The following is an 18024-nucleotide window of genomic DNA, read 5'->3' as shown; positions in this document are numbered from 1 at the left end:
ACATTTATAAACTATACTTGGATAATTCTGGTGACAATCAAGTAGATCATGTACATGGCAGTTTTTAAAGAATGGTATGGTCCCAGAAAAAAATTTCACCTATTCTTGTTGTTAAGTTTGCCCTTTTAACTTATGACATACGTTTTAAAACTGGCAGGTAAAAATGAAACATCTGTGCAGTATCGGACAGTATGTTGCTTGAGTGACCAAATTCAATACTTTTTTTGTACAAAAAGATTTTTGTACAAAAAGACACTGCAATTGGTTATTCTGAAAATTCAATACTACAACTTTTTTTGTACAAAAAGACACTGCAATTGGTTATTCTGAAAATGCACTCTAAAAGTTGAAAGACTGTTTCAAATGGTATTTTAATGAATACTACAGAACTTCCTCAATTATGAATATTAATATATTGTTGCACTCCGCCCCCCTACCTCATGTTTTATACTCTGTCCCTTCTCCATTTATAGGGTCAGCAGCTCTTTTTTCTGCCATCAATGTCTCACTTTTTTTCTTCTCAGGATAGCTCAGCTGGTAAAGAATCCGCCTGCAGTGCGGGAGACCTGGGTTTGATCCCTGGGTTGGGAAGATTCCCTGGAGAAGGGAAAGGCTACCCACTCCAGTATTCTGGCCTGGAGAATTCCATGGACTGTGTAGTCTACAGGGTCGCAGAGAGTCGGACACGACTGAGTGACTTTCACTCAACCTTTCCCCACCCCATTCTCTCATCTACCTTCCAACTTCTATTTTCTTTTAACTACTTATAATTCAAAAAAATCCCATATCAGGAAAGAGTCTCTTTAATTTCCTTTCCCTAATTTAAACTTCATTTTTAGTTACCTTAAGAAATGCTCTTAAGCCTTACTGGCGAGGCAGGGCACACGGAACACTGTCATAATGACCATAAAGTTGTTATATAGTAGCATGTTTCCGTCTGCTCTGAAGATGGAAACTGGAAGTTATGTAGATTACTGGGCTGAGGTAATATATGCCACTTTCTAAGTACAGTCATCATAATTTTCAACTTACCACTATCTTATGGGGCAAGAGTAGAACTAATTCTGTTTCTTGTACTTCCTGAAGAAGCTTACTTTAAGCCACACTGTTGATTTCCCATCTAACTCCATTCTTCTGATTTCTTGGAAGAACATTACCTTTTTGGGTTCCTGGTCTGCAGGGCCACTTCTTTAATGGAGGCCAAGCCCCTTCAGTCTCTATGGGTAAATAGTGATTGTTTACTCCAGTGATGATGGTCTTATTCCCACCGCTAGTTATTGTCAGAAACTTGATCTAATCTTGGTCAGCGGAGTTGGAGAAGAAGTCTTTTGGGGAGCTACACAAAACATTTTCTTAGTAATAGAGATGTCTAAAAGGAAATACCTCTTTCTGTTTTTGGATATTGTTGTGTTACATGTGATGCCTGGAACTGCTTAGATCATGAAGGAAGGTAGGCTGACTACTGGATGTGGTCGAGTAGAAAGATGGAAAGTCTGTGATAATATTGTGATACTGAATTAACCAGACTTGGAACCTTCCTGCCTCTAGATTTCTGTCTGTATAAGATTATACATATATATTTGTATTACACATACAAATAAAGCACATGTTGGAACTGATTTTTCAATTACTTGGAGTTGAAACTATCCCAGTTGTTACACACTAATCCCAGTATTTAAAGATTCTTTAGAATTGAAGCTGTTAAGTATCTCCCTGTACTGCACCTGACAGCCAGAAAATACCAGAATCTGATGGTAAATCAACAGTTATCATCCTAACTATCCTGGTTTTTCCGCTCTCACATGTCTAGTTCCTTAGCTTCTTTATTACTTTACTTCCTTAGCTCTGAAACAGTAGCCTGAAGCTGTGCTGTGAATGGTATTGTCTGTAATTAACTGCAAAGATTCAAAGTTCTACAAATAGTGTCTTTGTTACCTTTTACTTAGGGAGATCAGCTCTCTCTTTCTCATTTTAATAATCTGTTTTGTGGTAATTCGGGTGCTATTTTTATTTTATATTCAAAAAGAAAATCTGATTTGGGAGTTATTATATTTATCGGAATTGCTTCTGTTTCACTCTGATATGAGATGCTAGACAAAATGAATCTGAGGAAAATAAATGCAAACAAGCAAAAATTAATGACATCAGGAAAAGCAGCATGACTTAGCTGAACTCTGAGCTTTAGTTTCCATCTGTAAAATCAGGAATTGGGATTTTTATCCTGCAGAATTGTTGATATTTAAGTAATATATATAAACATTTGTTAGAGTTTCTGACACACAGTATGCAGGTAACAGATTGTATTCCTTCTTTCCACTGCATGGAATCAGTGTGCCTACAACCTTTGCCTCATAGCCTACATGGATCTAGCCAACTTATTGTTAATGAATCGCTCACAAATCTCCAGTTCATTTGTCTCTGGAAGGGCTACTTCTGACTTTCCATTCAGAAAGCAAGTCCATTCCAGAGAGTTTTTCTTCACAAATGAAATGTAAAATTTAATTTTGAAAGGTTTCGGACAATACATGTAGAGAGACTAGAATATTATCTGACACACACTAAAATGTATCTATAAATGCCTGCTATTTTATATTTGTATCTTAAATATAAGATTTTTAAGATACAATTAAGATATAATTGTGTCTTAAATACAATAGACTATCTCCATAGTCTATAAACATCATTTTGAAATTTTCTTTTGCTACCAGTCCTTCGATATTCTTTCTGATTACCCAAATCTTTAAAAACGCTGTAACTTCTTTGGAGAGTCTGCTATGGTATAGTTTAGTTTAACCTCTGCTCTCAGGTATAAGGCTGTCTTCTGTAAACTCATGTGCTTCTGAGTAAGCCTAGATTCCAAATCTTTCTTTTTGTAGTTTTTACTGTCAGCTCAAAAGGACTCACATACAAACTTTACAACACAAAAAGTTTGTAATGAGAGGATATGTGTATATGTTTTAACCGGTTCAGTGCTGTATTTTTTTTTAATGGATCTGTTGTCAACATAGTGTGAGATTTTTTTCATTAAAATATCCAAATTTTAAAAAATAGATTTTATTATTTAGAGTAGTTGTAGGTTCACAGCAAAGTTTAGCAGCAAATACAAAGTTTTCTTATACAGACTTTGTCCCCTCCAACTTTTCTTTCAAAATAGAAAGATCTGGCAACATTTCCCACGTAGCAATATTTGCTTTGAGCTTAAGAGTGGCTGTTGTGTTTACTGGGACTACTCTTCTCCATTTTACCAGTTTGCAGTCACTCTGTGTTGTACTACAAGCAACTGCCTTCTGTCATGTACATTATCTAACTCTTAAAGATATCTAAGAATAAAACTTCCTTGTGAAAGAAAATCACCTTGTTGCAGTAAAAAATCCTACAAGAATCTGCTGTGACAACTTATTGAAGCTACAGAAACCTACAAAATGTCAGTATTTTGACTCTATAATTTGAACTCCTAACAGTGAACTTAAAAATTATGTATATCAAACAATCCCATAATTAAGGGAATTTTAATTTGGTACATAAGAATACTTTTCCTAAAAGATAGTAACAGTCAAGTGCTCTCTCTAGTTAATTTTCCACATAGTAGTATCCATCCATACCTGCTTTTAAAAAACAAAGTTACCACACAGGTAATCATTTCTCATTGCTAGTTGAATCTGACATCTACTCTTCCCCTCCTACTTCTGAATTTCTTCCAAGCTGTCTCTCCTGCCTGCTCACCTAAGCCAGAAACCTGGTCATCCTGTTTTCACTTAGTCATCTGTGTTACCACTGTCTCATACTATTCTCTCTGCCTCCATTATTCCCTTTTCTCTTCCACATGGGTGCCAGAGTAATCTTTAAAATTTGGATTTGATGATGTTATTCTTTTCAGTGGCTTCCTAACTCTTGCCAGCTTCTTTAGCTTAATGCCTGGTTGTCACAGAAGATAGTGATATGACTAGTGGAAAGGTGTCAGCAGACACAATGTGAAGTTTCTTTAATGGCAAAAGATACAGAGACTTTTAGAGACCCAGTGTTATTTCCTACTGAAGCTTTTCTAATTGTCCTTCCTCTGTCTGGAATGTACACCTTATTTCCCTGGTTCTGTTCCCTGGGGTTAACTCTTACCTGACTTTTAAATGTAGCTCAGATACTATTTTTCCCCCAAAGACCGCATTTCCCCCACCTTTCTTTAGGTTAAGTTCTTCCTCCTGTGTTCCTATAGCTCTTTGCACATCTCTGTCATTATCCAATGTCTTCTACAGAGCAGTGTTTCAAAAATAGCTATGAAATAAGTGGTCTGTGTCAAACATACAGAAAACAAAATTGAGTACTCTAGAATTTCTAAAAAGCCTTTATGCTAACATGCATCAGCATTCTCCAAGAGCAGGGTACAGTATGAAGCATCTTCCAAACAGAGCAGTGAACCAGCTATTCAACTATTTATTTTAAATTTCAAGTTTCTTAATTATTCACTTTCATGTCAGCCAGTGTGTGTGTGTGTGAATGCAATATAATAGGGAAGAGCTTTTGTATTCTGTTACAAGTTAATTACTAAAGGGTTGTTGCCTACTGAAGAGTTGGTGTGTGTGTGTGTTTGTAAGCAAGTATAATAGGGAAGAGCTTTTGTATTCTATTACAAGTTAATTAATAAAGGGTTGTTGCCTATAACGGAGAAGGCAATGGCACCCCACTCCAGTACTCTTGCCTGGAAAATTCCATGGACAGAGGAGCCTGGTAGGCTGCAGTCCATGGGGTCGCTAAGAGTCAGACATGACTGAGCAACTTCACTCTTTCACTTTTCTTTCATGCATTGGAGAAGGAAATGGCAACCCACTCCAGTATTCTTGCCTGGAGAATCCCAGGGACAGAGGAGCCTGGTGGGCTGCTGTCTATGGGGTCGCACAGAGCCGGACACGACTGAAGCGACTTAGCAGCAGCAGTTGCCTATAAACTTCAACTACACTTAAAGGTCCATCCCTAGAAACCCTGCCTCCCTAGTAATCAGCATTAAGGTAAAATACCTGATGAGCCCCACCTGTGAATGCCTTCAGAAAGGAGAAAATTAGCACCTCCTCACAGGTGGCTGACCAGAAACAGGAAATACTTGACCTTACTCCCTTTTTAGTGTGAAAGAAGCCTGAACTCTTCCTCAGGCAAGATGGCACTTTTAGTACTTGAGTCTACAGTCTTCTTGATTCCCTGGCTTTCCAAATACAGTCTATTCCTTGCCCTAACAACTGTCTCTGGATTTATTGTCCTGTCCTGCGCAGAAAGGTACAGGCTTGGACTGGTAACTCAAGTGCTGTTTTCTTTTGTTCCCCTGAGGATATTGTAACAAATTTATAGTCTTCTCTTTGCTCCTCTAATTCTAAGTCTGAGTTTTTGTGTTTGGAGCTTGTTGAGTTTGGTGCATGCCTCTAATGCTTTTGTTTTGTTCAAACCTTCTCTGTATTTAAGATTCCTGGTAGTCTTGTTTGTAGGTCTTTAGTTCGGCCTGCCTCAGTTGATAGGTGAATAAGAATGACTGGCTTTGTCCTGGGGCAAGCTGATAGTTGTCTTTTGGAGATGGAGACTGCCTGGGAGTCAGGAGCTTCCTGAGGTGCTGCCACTTTCGAGGCTCCCACCCCATGGATTTCTGGGACAGACAGGACTATTGTCCTGTATTTAATTTTTTTAAACACTTACCTTTTCCTTTAATCTCATCTTTTTTAATCTTTCTCTTATCTTTCTAAGATTCCTCAGAGTTTGTTGTCAGTTTATGTATGGAACCCTTTACTTTCCAGCACTGTTATAGATTGCTTCTTAAAAGTCAGTTTCAGTATTTCCTGGAGATTTAGATGGGAGAGGGAAATTGTCTAATGTCTTTATTTAAGCATCTAAACCTTTTATCGAAAGTGAAGTTGCTCAGTCGTCCCCAACTTTTAGCGACCCCATGGACTGCAGCCTACCAGGCTCCTCCGTCCGTGGGATTTTCCAGGTAAGAGTACTGGAGTGGGGTGCCATTGCCTTCTCCGAGTGCCACCGCCAGAGTCCACATTTTAGCTAAACAGCAGTCCAAAGCTTTCTCTGCAGTACTTCTATGTACTTATAAACATTTTGTCACTACTTTCAAAAGAACTATTAAACCTATTACTAAAAACATTTATAACAGAAATGCCTTGCAAATCATATTATTGCACATGGGGTATCGGAAGCTATGCACACTGAGGTTCCATGGACTCTAGAACTAGACCCAGAACAGAGACCCCAGGGCCATGCCTGTGGCTGCTCCGGCCAGCATGCCCAGCACCAGATCGCTGTCGTTGTCTCGGTACCCCTCACAAATGATGACCTGGTTGGCAGGCTGCTGTCCATAAAGCCCTGCATACGGGTACTGATGGGGTACAGCACAAGCCTGACCATTTGCAGCATAGACAACTTGAGTTCCTGGTGGGTATGCTCCACTGTATGGACCATAGCCATATGCCTGCTCAGGGGTCGGTGCAGCATATGCTGTGTAAGGAGGTGGGGAGGAAGCCACAGCTGTCTCATCATACGTGACTTCTGAGCCAACATAAGCTGTGTTTGTCCTGGAATCCTGGAGTGTAAATTTCCAGGCCAAACAATCATCTGAGCTTTCTGCACAAAGACATGGTTTTCCCATCTTGGCAAACAATGCAGCATACAGTCTTTTGGCTTCCCATCGGGTGAATATCCCGACACTCTTTCCCATGCAGATGTTGATGCAGTCCACTGGCGTGTGGACTTATCCTCTACACTCTGATGAGTTTGGTCATCATCATATATCAGGTGACCATCTGACCACAGGTCAAACCAATTCTTCCAGTGCTTCAAAATAGTACTCTGTCGCAGCAACCATCCACTCTTCACAAATGCCATTTTCTCACCTGCAAAGCCTCCAGCCACTACCGCGAACAGAAACGGGTCCGAAGCGAAAGGACGCTACCGGGTTACTCGGCACCACCAGCCTCACCTAAAAACCCTTCCTTGAGTTAAAAAGGGGAAATGATGGAATCAGAGTCTTGATCTTTTTCAGTCAGTTGGTGACAGAAAACAAATGGGACCATGCTGTTTCCATTTCCTTGGGAAATGCTGTATGTATGGTAGCTGTTCAGCTGAACCTAATCTTAGTTACAGAATCCAGGTTTACATAAAATATAAAGTAAGGAGATAAATGATTCTTCTGTGAAAGGGATCCCAACCATAGCTAGTGTGTCTCTTGCATTTCAAGGTCTGTTTGCATATGGTTTTAGGGGCTGTCAAATATAGTGGATGCCAATTAACCACACATTCTGACAAAAGTTACCTGTCTCAGCTTTCTTTAGTCCAGAACAGACTCAGAGTTGCTGAAATAAAACCATAGCAATTCACTGTTCTCAGAGAACCTAGAGAATAAAATTATTAATAGAAGATTATTTAAATTTTCTCTGGTGAGATTGCGGTATTACTGTAGAACACATGTATGTGTTTACATCCAAAGAGTACTACCTGTCAGTGTAAAGATATGACTAAGAATGTTTATCAAAGCATGGTTTATAGCAGTAAACTTGGAAACAATCTAAATATTGATGCTGAAAACTCAGCCTCTGTGCATCAATCGGAATAAAATCTGAGACAGAGTTTTGGCTGAAATAGAAAAGAATAGCTTTATTACTTTGCCAGGCAAAGAGACACAGCTGGCCTGTGCCCTGAAAAGCTGTGTCCCAACCTGGGATGATTTGTTGAAAAGTTTTACAGCAGGTTTAAGGGCAGAGTTGCTAATAAGGAGCAGGGTACGCCCATGCCTTTAGTCTGGCCTGGGGGTGGGTGAGGTTTTGTTTCCCAGTCTCCTCCCATCCCTGATTAGCGACTGTTTGAATTTGCCCTTTCAAGGTCATGGAGACTGGAGTCTATTCCTACAAACCAAAAATGGGGACTTAGAAAGGCTTTCATGCCCAGGAACCCCCAGGGTCCTGCTTAGTTTCAATATCTAATAGTACATAATAGATTAAACAATATATTAGAGCATTATGTAGACATTTAAAACTCATAAAATAACATTTACTGATTTGGAAAAATAATTTTTTTTCCCTGTTGAGAAAGAATTATTTTTGGAATAAGTTTTTTAAAAGTCACTTGAAATAGCAAAAAATTCAGAATCACATTTGTGATAAAGATTCAGGGAATGATTCTTGTTTTAATTAAGTGGAACAAGTATCTGCCATTTTATCTAACACAACTCACATAGAGGAGGAAGCAGCCTTCCTTGATATTCTTGCTCTCAGGGTTGGGTCTGAAAATTAACCAGCTAAAGATTAATAGGAGAAAAGTGTACAAATTTAATGTGAGTTTACATATCAGGGAGATCTTCAAAAGGAAATGAAGAGCCAGAGAAATGGACCTGAGTATTTTACACTGGGCTTGATGAAAGTTGGGATGACAGTTGTGGAGGAATGTGGTGGGTTAAGGAGTGCAAGGCATGTCTTAGTGATATTGCCAGCTGAGTGCCAGCATCCATGCGCGCTCATTCGCTTCAGTCCTGTCCTTTGTAACCCCACAGATAAAGCCCACCAGGCTCCTCTGTCCATGGGATTCTCCAGGCAAGAAGAACACTGGAGTGGGTTGCCTTGCCCTTCTCCAGGGGATCTTCCCAGCCCAGGGATTGAACCCAGATTTCCCACATTGCAGGCAGATTCTGTAATGTTTGAGCCACCAGGGAAGATCTGTGTTGCAGTGAAGCGTGTCACATGAATTATTGTTTTTCCCAGTACATATAAAGTTATGTTTACATTATACTGTAGTTTATTAAGTGTGCAATAGCATTATGTCTAAAAACCAATGTATGTATTCTTAAAAATACTTTATTGCTAAAAAACACTAACCATCAGTTGAGCTTTCAGTGAGTTGCAGTCTTTCTGCTGGTAGAGGATTTGAAATATTGTGAGAATTATCAGTATGTAACACAGAAACATGAAGTGAGGAAATGCTATTGGAAAAGTGATAACAGTGGTCTTGCTCTATCTATGCAGAGTTGCTCAGTTCAGTTCAGTTCAGTCGCTCAGTCGTGTCCAACTCTGCAACCCCATGAATCGCAGCACGCCAGGCCTCCCTGTCCATCACCATCTCCTGGAGTTTACTCAGACTCACGTCCATCGAGTCAGTGATGCCGTCCAGCCATCTCATCCTCTTTCGTCCCCTTCTCCTCCTGCCCCGAATCCCTCCCAGCATCAGAGTCTTTTCCAATGAGTCAACTCTTCGCATGAGGTGGCCAGAGTACTGGAGCTTCAGCTTTAGCATCATTCCTTCCAAAGAAATCCCAGGGTTGATCTCCTTCAGAATGAACTGGTTGGATCTCCTTGCACTCCAAGGGACTCTGAAGAGTCTTCTCCAACACCACAGTTCAAAAGCATCAATTCTTCGGCGCTCAGCCTTCTTCACAGTCCAACTCTCACATCCATACATAACCACAGGAAAAACCATAGCCTTGACTAAGTGGACCTTAGTCAGCAAAGTAATGTTTCTGCTTTTGAATATACTATCTAGGTTGATCATAACTTTCCTTCCAAGGAGTAAGCGTCTTTTAATTTCATGGCTGCAGTCACCATCTGCAGTGATTTTGGAGCCCCCCAAAAATAAAGTCTGACACTGTTTCTACTGTTTCCCCATCTATTTCCCATGAAGTGATGGGACCGGATGTGATGATCTTCGTTTTCTGAATGTTGAGCTTTAAGCCAACTTTTCGCTCTTCTCTTTCACTTTCATCAAGAGGCTTTTTAGCTCCTCTTCAGAGTTGCTGCAGACCTTCAATTTGTTAAAAAAAAAAGAAAGAAAAAAGCAGTATCAGTGAAGCACAATAAAGTGAAGCAGGCTTGTCATTGTAGTAAGTTACTTGAAATAGCAAAAGGAGGGGCAGGGGACATGTGGTTGCAGGGAACAATGATGACTTAGCAAGCCTGGCTTCTTAGGTTCTTTCACTGTCTCTCTGTCTTCTGAGATTCAGATGCTCCTTCCTCTTGGTGTAGGGTAGGCACCTCTTAATGAGGTCTTATGACCTATTTTCTGTTTTAAGAAGGAGATAAGGAGGGAGAAGGTCAGAGTAACCTTCCTGTTTCTGCTGTTTTCTCATATTCAGTTTAAAATATTGAAGATGCCAAGGGGCCACATTTAGGGGCAACATGTCCTCAACCCATCAGTTGCCATGGCTAACGTGTTTTGGAATTTGTTAATGATAGTTCAGTTCTCATTAATATCACGAATACTACCTTTGACTTCCCCTGGTGGTTCAGATGGTAAAGAATCCACCTGCAATGTAGGAGACCTGGGTTCGATCTCAGGGTTTGGGAAAACCCCCGGAGAAGGGCAACATAATTATGGGGACACTGAATTGAACACTTCTAGCCAAAAATTATTTTAATCAAATTCACTTTGTTTTGTATAAAAAGACAGTGTCTGAAAAGATGACTTAACACTTTAGTACTACAAATATAGACAGGCTCCAACTTGGATATGTATTTTAAATGCTTGCTTAATAATGCTAAAATATATTGAACAATTATGGTATTATGTGGGGAGGGCTTTACCTGCATTATCTTAATTAATCTAACAACACTTTTAGCAAGATGGGTATTTTTAACATCCCCATTTACCATATGAGAGATAAGGCTTAGGCAGATTGTGATCACACAAGTAAATGGTGGAGGAAGAATTTGACCCCAGGAAGCCTAATTGAAGATGTTATGCTCTTAGTCACTAAAATGCTCTACTTGGCTTTGATACTGTTGTGATCAGTATTCCTCTGAAGCATTGACACCATTGACGTCTAAGATAACGGAAACAAAAAGCTTAAGCCGTTTTATTGATTGTGTTTATATCAATACAACTGGGAAAACTTTAGTATCCTAGTCTGAACCTGATCCCCAAAGAGAAACTTTGTTAGTCTTAATATTGAATATCTTCTTGAGTCTTTTCTCAACTATTTCTTTTCTTCAGTCATAACTTCAATCCATGGGGTGTCAGAGGGAACATCTATGAGTTCTCCGTAATTCCATCCCAACACTTTTGAACCTTTCAAACAACCTGAAATTTACATATTAGAGAGGCTAGATTTTTATCAGAAGGCAAAAAAAGTCATCAGTTCAGTTCAGTCACTCAGTCGTGTCTGACTCTTTGTGACCCCATAAATCGCAGCACGCCAGGCCTCACTGTCTATTACCAACTCCCGGAGTTCACCCAAACTCATGTCCATCTAGTTGGTGATGCCATCCAGCCATCTCATCCTCTGTTGTCCCCTTCACCTCCTGCCCCCAATCCCTCCCAGCATCAGAGTCTTTTCCAATGAATCAACTCTACATGAAGTGGCTGAAGTATTGGAGTTTCAGCTTTAGCATCAGTCCTTCCAAAGTAGACCCAGGACTGATCTCCTTTAGAATGGACTGGTTGGATCTCCTTGCAGTCCAAGGGACTCGCAAGAGTCTTCTCCAACACCACACTTTAAAAGCATCAATTCTTCGGTGCTCAGCTTTCTTCACAGTCCAACTTTCACATCATTACATGACCACTGGAAAAACCATAGCCTTGACTAGATGGACCTTTGTTGGCAAAGGAATGTCTCTGCTTTTGAATATGCTATCTAGGTTGGTCATAACTTTCCTTCCAAGGAGTAAGCGTCTTTTAATTTCATGGCTGCAGTCACCATCTGCAGTGATTTTGGAGCCCCCAAAAATAAAGTCTGACACTGTTTCCACTGTTTTCTCATCTATTTCCCATGAAGTGATGAGACCAGATGCCATGATCTTCGTTTCTGAATGTTGAGCTTTAAGCCAACTTTTTCACTCTCCTCTTTCACTTTCATCAAGAGGCTCTTTAGTTCCTCTTCACTTTCTGCCATAAGGGTGGTGTCATCTGCATATCTGAGGTGATTGATATTTCTCCCGGCAATCTTGATTCGTCCCCCCCCAAAATGAGGAAAATAAGACAGGTCTTCCAAAACTACTAATTAAAGCAACCAAAAAGAACAAAAAATAAGTTATGTAACTGCTAGATCTTTTAAAAGGATTCATGCTTGAAAAGGATTCATGTCCTTTTGGATATCAGGCTTCCTTTCAACCATAACTCATTAATACTACTTAACATTTTTCCCTTTGGAAAGATTATAAATGTTAGTTAGAATTCCAAGTGAGTCACCAAAAGATCTGGTTGGTAGATTATACTTGTAATAATCACATGCCAGCAATCAAAAATAAAATAAAATTCTGGGGACTTGCCTGGTAGTCCAGTGGTTAAGATCCCAACCTTCCAATACAAGGGGTGTGGGTTCAATCCTGGGTCAGGAAGCTTTAAGATTCCACATGCTATGGGGGCATGGCCCCCAAAAAATTTTAATAAAAATTCTGAATGTAAAATGTTAAAGTATAGGGAACTTTTAGTAGATGGCAGTTATATTCAACTGTTAGTAATGAAGATTCCCCAAATAGTAACTTGATAAAAGTGAGATGATAAAAGTTTATTTTTCTCTTGCATACAAGAAATTCAGTTTGTTGATTCCATAACCATTAAGGACCCAAGCTATTTCTGTCTGCTGAGCTCTCCCTAGTGTTTGGCTCTGATTCTCAGGGTCACTCCTGGTCCAATATGGTTCAAAGTTTGTCTTTCAGGGCCAGGGAGGAAGGGCAAATAGACTCTATACCAGTTTTTGTTGCCCTTTAAATTCTACCTCACCCAACTTAACTGTGTTTTATTGGCTGGAACTTAAGCCTGTAGCAACAACTTGCTACAAGAAAAGCTACAACATTACTGCTCAGAATAAAATCAGGATTCTCTTATTTAGGAAGAAGGGGAATATTTGGTTTTGAAAAGCAGCCAGCTGTCTCTATCTGTCATAAGGCTGTAGGAGACATCTCATCCAGACTTCTCAGTTTAAACTCTGAAAGCCCTGTCAATACAGCTGGCAGTGGCAGGATTGTAATCAGAACGTAGGTCTCTTGCTGACCTGTTTTAACTAGAGGACTTGGCAATTGCTTCTTCTTGTTCAGTTGCTAAGTCATGTCTGACTCTTTCCAGCCCCATGGACTGCAGCATGCCCGGCTTCACTCTCTCCCGGAGTTAGCTCAAACTCATGTCCACAGTTGCTTCTACTAATGATAAATTTCTTCCCTGGTGGTTCAGACAGTAGAGAATCCACCTGCATATGGAAGATTGGATTTGATCCTGGGGTTGGGAAGATCCCCTGGAAGAGGGCATGGCAACCCACTCCAGTACTCTTGCCTGGAGAATCCCCATGGACAGAAGAGCCTGGTAGGCTGCAGTCCATGGGGTCACAGAGTCAGACACGACTGAGTGACTGAGCACAGCACACAGTACAATGATAAATTAGATGAAGTGATAGTAATCAGTGTAGCACTAATACACTTTTTCTTTGCCTCTTTACCTCGTCAGGTTAACCCCATCTCTTAGCAACACCCTGACAATATCTCAGAATAGTATTGCCTGCTTATTTGATAATCTTTTCTGTGGTCATTTCCCCCTCAAGATACAAGTTATATTGGCTCTGTAGATTCTGTGATTAAAATGAAGCAGTTTTAGTAGACCCTACAAATTTTGATGTTTGCTTTTAACATTAATGGTTTTTATAACTTTGGATAAATTTTTTTCTCAAATTTTCTCCTACAGCATAGCTGAAATACAGAAAGATGTGGAATACAGGTTGCCTTTCACTGTAAATAACCTGACAATTAACATTAATATGTGAGTAGAATTGTATCTTATTTTTTCATGTAATAGGACTTTTAAAAATCTTTTTATGATTTTGTTTCTTAGCTACTGTCAGACATGTCCAGTAAAAGTGCATTCTTAAAGACTTCACTCCCTAATTTCAAATTTGCAGTCACTTTGAAAGGGTTAAGATTTTTACTCTTTTTCCTTTTGGTACTGGGAATTTACTGTTAATTAGCTGAAACCATAGGACTGACCTCAAAGTTGCGAGAGATGTGTTAATTGAGACATTTTGAAGAGAGCCGCATAGCACCAAGGCATGGTGTCAGCTCCAGTATTCCAACCCTAGTACTTCTTATTTTATCTATTTGCTCATTAAGAATTCAGTGTATAGTGAAACACTTCTTGGCAGCATTTCAAAAGAAGGAAAAGCCACTAGAAAGTTATATGCCAAGACCTGTGGTTCAGCGAAAAGCCAGACTGGCATAACATGGTTCACCTGATAAAAATGTATAATTTTTCGCTGAAATTTTTGATAGTTTGGTATAATGTGATGTGTTTGAAAGCAATTAATTGGCCCAATTTGAAGAACAGTCTATAATTCACATTATCCTTACTCCACATTAAAAAGGTTTTACTATATTGAATTAATTATAGTCTTGTTGCCAAAGTGTCTTTCTATATAGGTTCAGTCAACTTAACAACCATAATAGAGCACTAATTACTGAATAATTAATCTAAATGAAAGTATGAAAATTTAATTTGCTTTTAAGTAACTTTGTTTTAGAATTATGATTATATAACGTTGTCTTTGTTTTTGAATCTGTTCTACTTTTGCCAGATTGCTTCCTCCACAATTTCCTCAGGAAAAACCAGTGATCAGTGTTTATCCACCAATACGGCATCACTTAGTGGATAAACAAGGAGTGTATGTTACCTCTCCATTAGTAAGCAATGTATGTATATGGTATGATTTATTTCAAAATGTTCACTATACTTAATAGATAATCCTGATTTGAAGGGTTTTTGATTTTCAATGGTGAGGACCTGTTGATGTTAAAACTTGGGTTCAGAGTAGATCTTTTATAGTAGTTAGGAAGGGATAAAATTCAAATTTGCCTTACCTTTTTTAGGATATGTATATGACTCACTAACATGAAGGACTATAACTTCAGTGTACTTAGAAATTACCTTTGAACCTTCAGATTACTATCAGTAGTAAAGTGTGGAAATATTTCAGCTCCATTATTAACTAAATAAAATTTTAACCTCATTTATGGTATTGCTTCTATAGTAAGTTGTGGATGTTCAGCTGACATAATATCCTTTGCCTTTCATTTAATTTTTGACTTACAAAAGTGGATTTAAGGTTAAGTTTTACAGTTTAAGTATCTTAATGAGACTATATAATCTTTTTTCAAAAATGATTTTGATCACTGTGTATTACTGTTACTTTTAGTTTACAATGCATTCAGATCTTGGGAAAATTATTCAGAGTCTGTTGGATGAGTTTTGGAAGAATCCTCCAGTTTTAGCTCCTGCTTCAACAGCATTCCCATAGTAAGTATGTTTGTAACGAAAGAGTTTGCATATACATTTATTTACTTTTGAGTTGAGTAATCAAAGCATAGCTTAAAAATTCAAATAAGGTTAAAAGGCAGTCTGCTTTCCGCATCCTCGCTTTCACACACAGATACATTCATACTTTTCAGAGGTAACTAGATTTTATTTTTTAGCTGCTTCTCTAATATTTATCTTCATCTTTCTGAATAATATAAAGATACTGCTGTCTGTTGATTCTTTGATTTTAGATACTGTCTACTGACTTCCTATCATGACTGATGAAGGTTTTAGTTATTTTTCACATACCTTTCTTTTCCCTCATCCTCTGTGAAATTATGATTTTTACTTAAGTTTGTGTTTGGTATTTTCATTACATTGACTCTCAGAATATTCCCTCCTGCTGAGCCAAGTACTTTATAATGATTATATTTCTGTTATGGTATAACTTTTTGCTTTTCTCTGGAGTTAATAATTACTTCAGTTTTCCATTCGTTTTGTATTCTTTGATCTTTTTAATTTCCCACCTCTTTTCAGCAGCTCTGAAAAATATCATTCAAATAATTTTTTCACATCCTCAAGCCTGTCAGGTAATCTTGAGGTTCCAGTATTTTTTCCTTGCATACATTGCTCCATTTCCCCTCCATTCTGAATTACTGTGCAGCTGCTGTCCACCTGCCATCCTGGGATTTCCCCTTCCACCTTCCTGTATAGGATTCTCCTTTTCATGCATCCTGTGTGTTTTTCTTTCTTGGGCTATTTCCTGTTTTCTTGCTTTACTTACTCGCTGTGGCTTCCTAAGTAAAGGTGTGTTCAAGTTCCTAAGGATGAGTAACAGTGTATCCTAAAACTTGTGGTTGAAATAATGACAGCATTTATTTTCCTTGTGAATCTGCAGTTTGGTTAGGTACTAATAGAGCTTGTTTGTGCTCCACCTTTGACATCAACTGGCATGGCTTAAAACAGTAAACACATTTATTTGCTCATTATTCTTCAATTCAGGAAGGGTTCATCAGAGAGCTCTTCTCTGTTCTACTCACCATCAGCAAGCTCTTGTCAGAAGCTCTTACCTGGGGAGGTCAGTTGGAATACCTGGATGCAGCCTGGGCTTCCTCACACCACCGTGGCTGGCTTCTGGGGTGAACATCCTGAAAGAGTTATGAGAAAGTCATATTCACCTTCTCTGGCCTAGCTGCTGAAGTCACTCAGTGTCACTTCTGCTTCATTCAGTTTGTTGAGGCAGTCACGGAGTCCTGATCCGATTCAAGGGGAAGCAAATAGGCTTTTCCTCTTAATGGTGGAGTGGTAAGGTTCTAGAAGAGCATGTGTGCATGCTTAGTCACTCATTCGTGCCCAGTTCTTTGTGACCCCCATGGACTGTAGTGTGCCAGGCTCCTCTGTCTATGGGATTCTCCAGGCAAGAATATTGGAGTGGGTTGCCATTTCCTCCTCCAGGGCATATTCTGGACCCAGGGATTGAAGCCATGTCTCCTACCCTTTCAGGCAGATTCTTTACCACTGAGTCATCTGGGAAACCCCCCTGGAAGAGCACATGGGACCAGAAGTAGTGCTGTGACAATTTTTGAAAGTACAGTATGCTATCATATGCTGGGAAGAATAATTTTGAGATTTCTTCTCTTTAACCTGCAAATATCTTTAATATACCCTCACAGTTCATAGTTGGTAGAGTTCAAATTCTGTGTTGAAGTGGTTTCCACTGAGTTTTTGGGTTTTTTTCTTTTTAATATTTTTCTTTTTTTTTTCTTTTTGTTTTTTGTTTGTTTTAATTTCTTTCTGTTTGTTTGTTTTATTTGGTTTTTCTCCACTGAGAATTTTGAAAGCATTCCTCTATTCGTAAGGTGTCCAGTGCCATTTCGATTTCTGATCCCTTGTAACTTTTTGTGTTCAATATTCTTAAATTGCATAATGCTGCAACTTCTGACAGTCTCTGTTTCCTCGTCCTGTAATATCTCTTGCCTTAATTGCCCAGTTCTTTTACTTAATTTACTTTATCTTGTTCAAAAATCAGGTCGTATTTTAACACTGCCTGGAAATCAGCTTGGGCTAGATTATCCCATTCATTAGGTATATCAAACTTAGCCATCACTTTGCACTCCTGTGTCTTTGTCCTAGAGTCAGAAGCTTCTCTGATATTCTTTATCTAAAAACTGAATTTACTATTTTCTTCCAGGATAGGGCTAAATATATCTCATTCACCTTATTTGAAAACATAAGCCAAAAAGTCTATTTGGTCCCATATCAAATAAGTTCTGTGACTCAGTACACATTGTTTAAAAAGCAAGTTTGCTACATTTCTTAGATTATATTATAGGTTGTATCTATAATATAGTTTTGTTCAGAATTATTAAGACTTTATTTCAAAGATCTATTTCAAGTAGAAATATTCTCATGTTGATCATATTCTTTCTAAATAACATTTTATATTTACACACGTTATTAATATACTTTAGATAAAAGTAAAGCTCTAAGATTAAGATGAGCCATACTTTGAAATAAACAAGCTTATTAGAAAACTATTTTAACTTATTTTTTTCAATCATAGATTCACTTGGCTTAAAATTTTAAAAATATAAAGGGGTGTGTGGTAAAAAGTTCCCTTGCAATTCTTTTTCTCTTGCAATTCACTTTCTCTTCTCATTGGTCTCCAAAGATGGTTGTTTGAGTGCATATGTATAGAACTCCTGAGATATTTTATGTATATACAAAGAAATATGTACATGCAGTATTTTATTCCCTCCTTTTTTTTACACAAATGATAGCATACTA

General features: G+C 38.6%; 2 protein-coding genes and 1 pseudogene across 5 annotated transcripts in view; 1 reads left to right on the top strand and 2 right to left on the bottom strand.

The window, feature by feature from the left end:
- The window catches only part of VPS37A (VPS37A subunit of ESCRT-I), a 38146-nt gene that overhangs the window by 2287 nt on the left and 17835 nt on the right, over positions 1–18024 (top strand). For all 3 annotated transcript variants that reach the window (XM_004021731.6, XM_060407053.1, XM_060407052.1), the window contains exons 2-4: positions 13636–13710; positions 14519–14633; positions 15137–15237. In XM_004021731.6, the coding sequence (XP_004021780.1) occupies positions 13636–13710; positions 14519–14633; positions 15137–15237 (291 nt within the window). The remainder of the gene's footprint in view (positions 1–13635; positions 13711–14518; positions 14634–15136; positions 15238–18024) is intronic.
- Positions 6215–6896, bottom strand: LOC121818032 (pleckstrin homology domain-containing family B member 2-like; annotated as a pseudogene).
- The window catches only part of MTMR7 (myotubularin related protein 7), a 130910-nt gene continuing 121694 nt past the window's right edge, over positions 8809–18024 (bottom strand). For both annotated transcript variants that reach the window (XM_042241247.2, XM_060407051.1), the window contains exons 14-15: positions 16308–16385; positions 8809–9768 (exon numbers count right to left, since the gene is read on the bottom strand). In XM_042241247.2, coding sequence (XP_042097181.1) covers positions 16317–16385 — 69 coding nt within the window. In that variant the 3' untranslated portion in view covers positions 8809–9768; positions 16308–16316. The remainder of the gene's footprint in view (positions 9769–16307; positions 16386–18024) is intronic.

This window comes from Ovis aries, chromosome 26 (assembly GCF_016772045.2).
Source record: "Ovis aries strain OAR_USU_Benz2616 breed Rambouillet chromosome 26, ARS-UI_Ramb_v3.0, whole genome shotgun sequence".
In the NCBI taxonomy this organism is placed as follows: Eukaryota; Metazoa; Chordata; class Mammalia; order Artiodactyla; family Bovidae; genus Ovis; species Ovis aries.
This window is presented reverse-complemented; position numbering and strand designations above follow the sequence as displayed.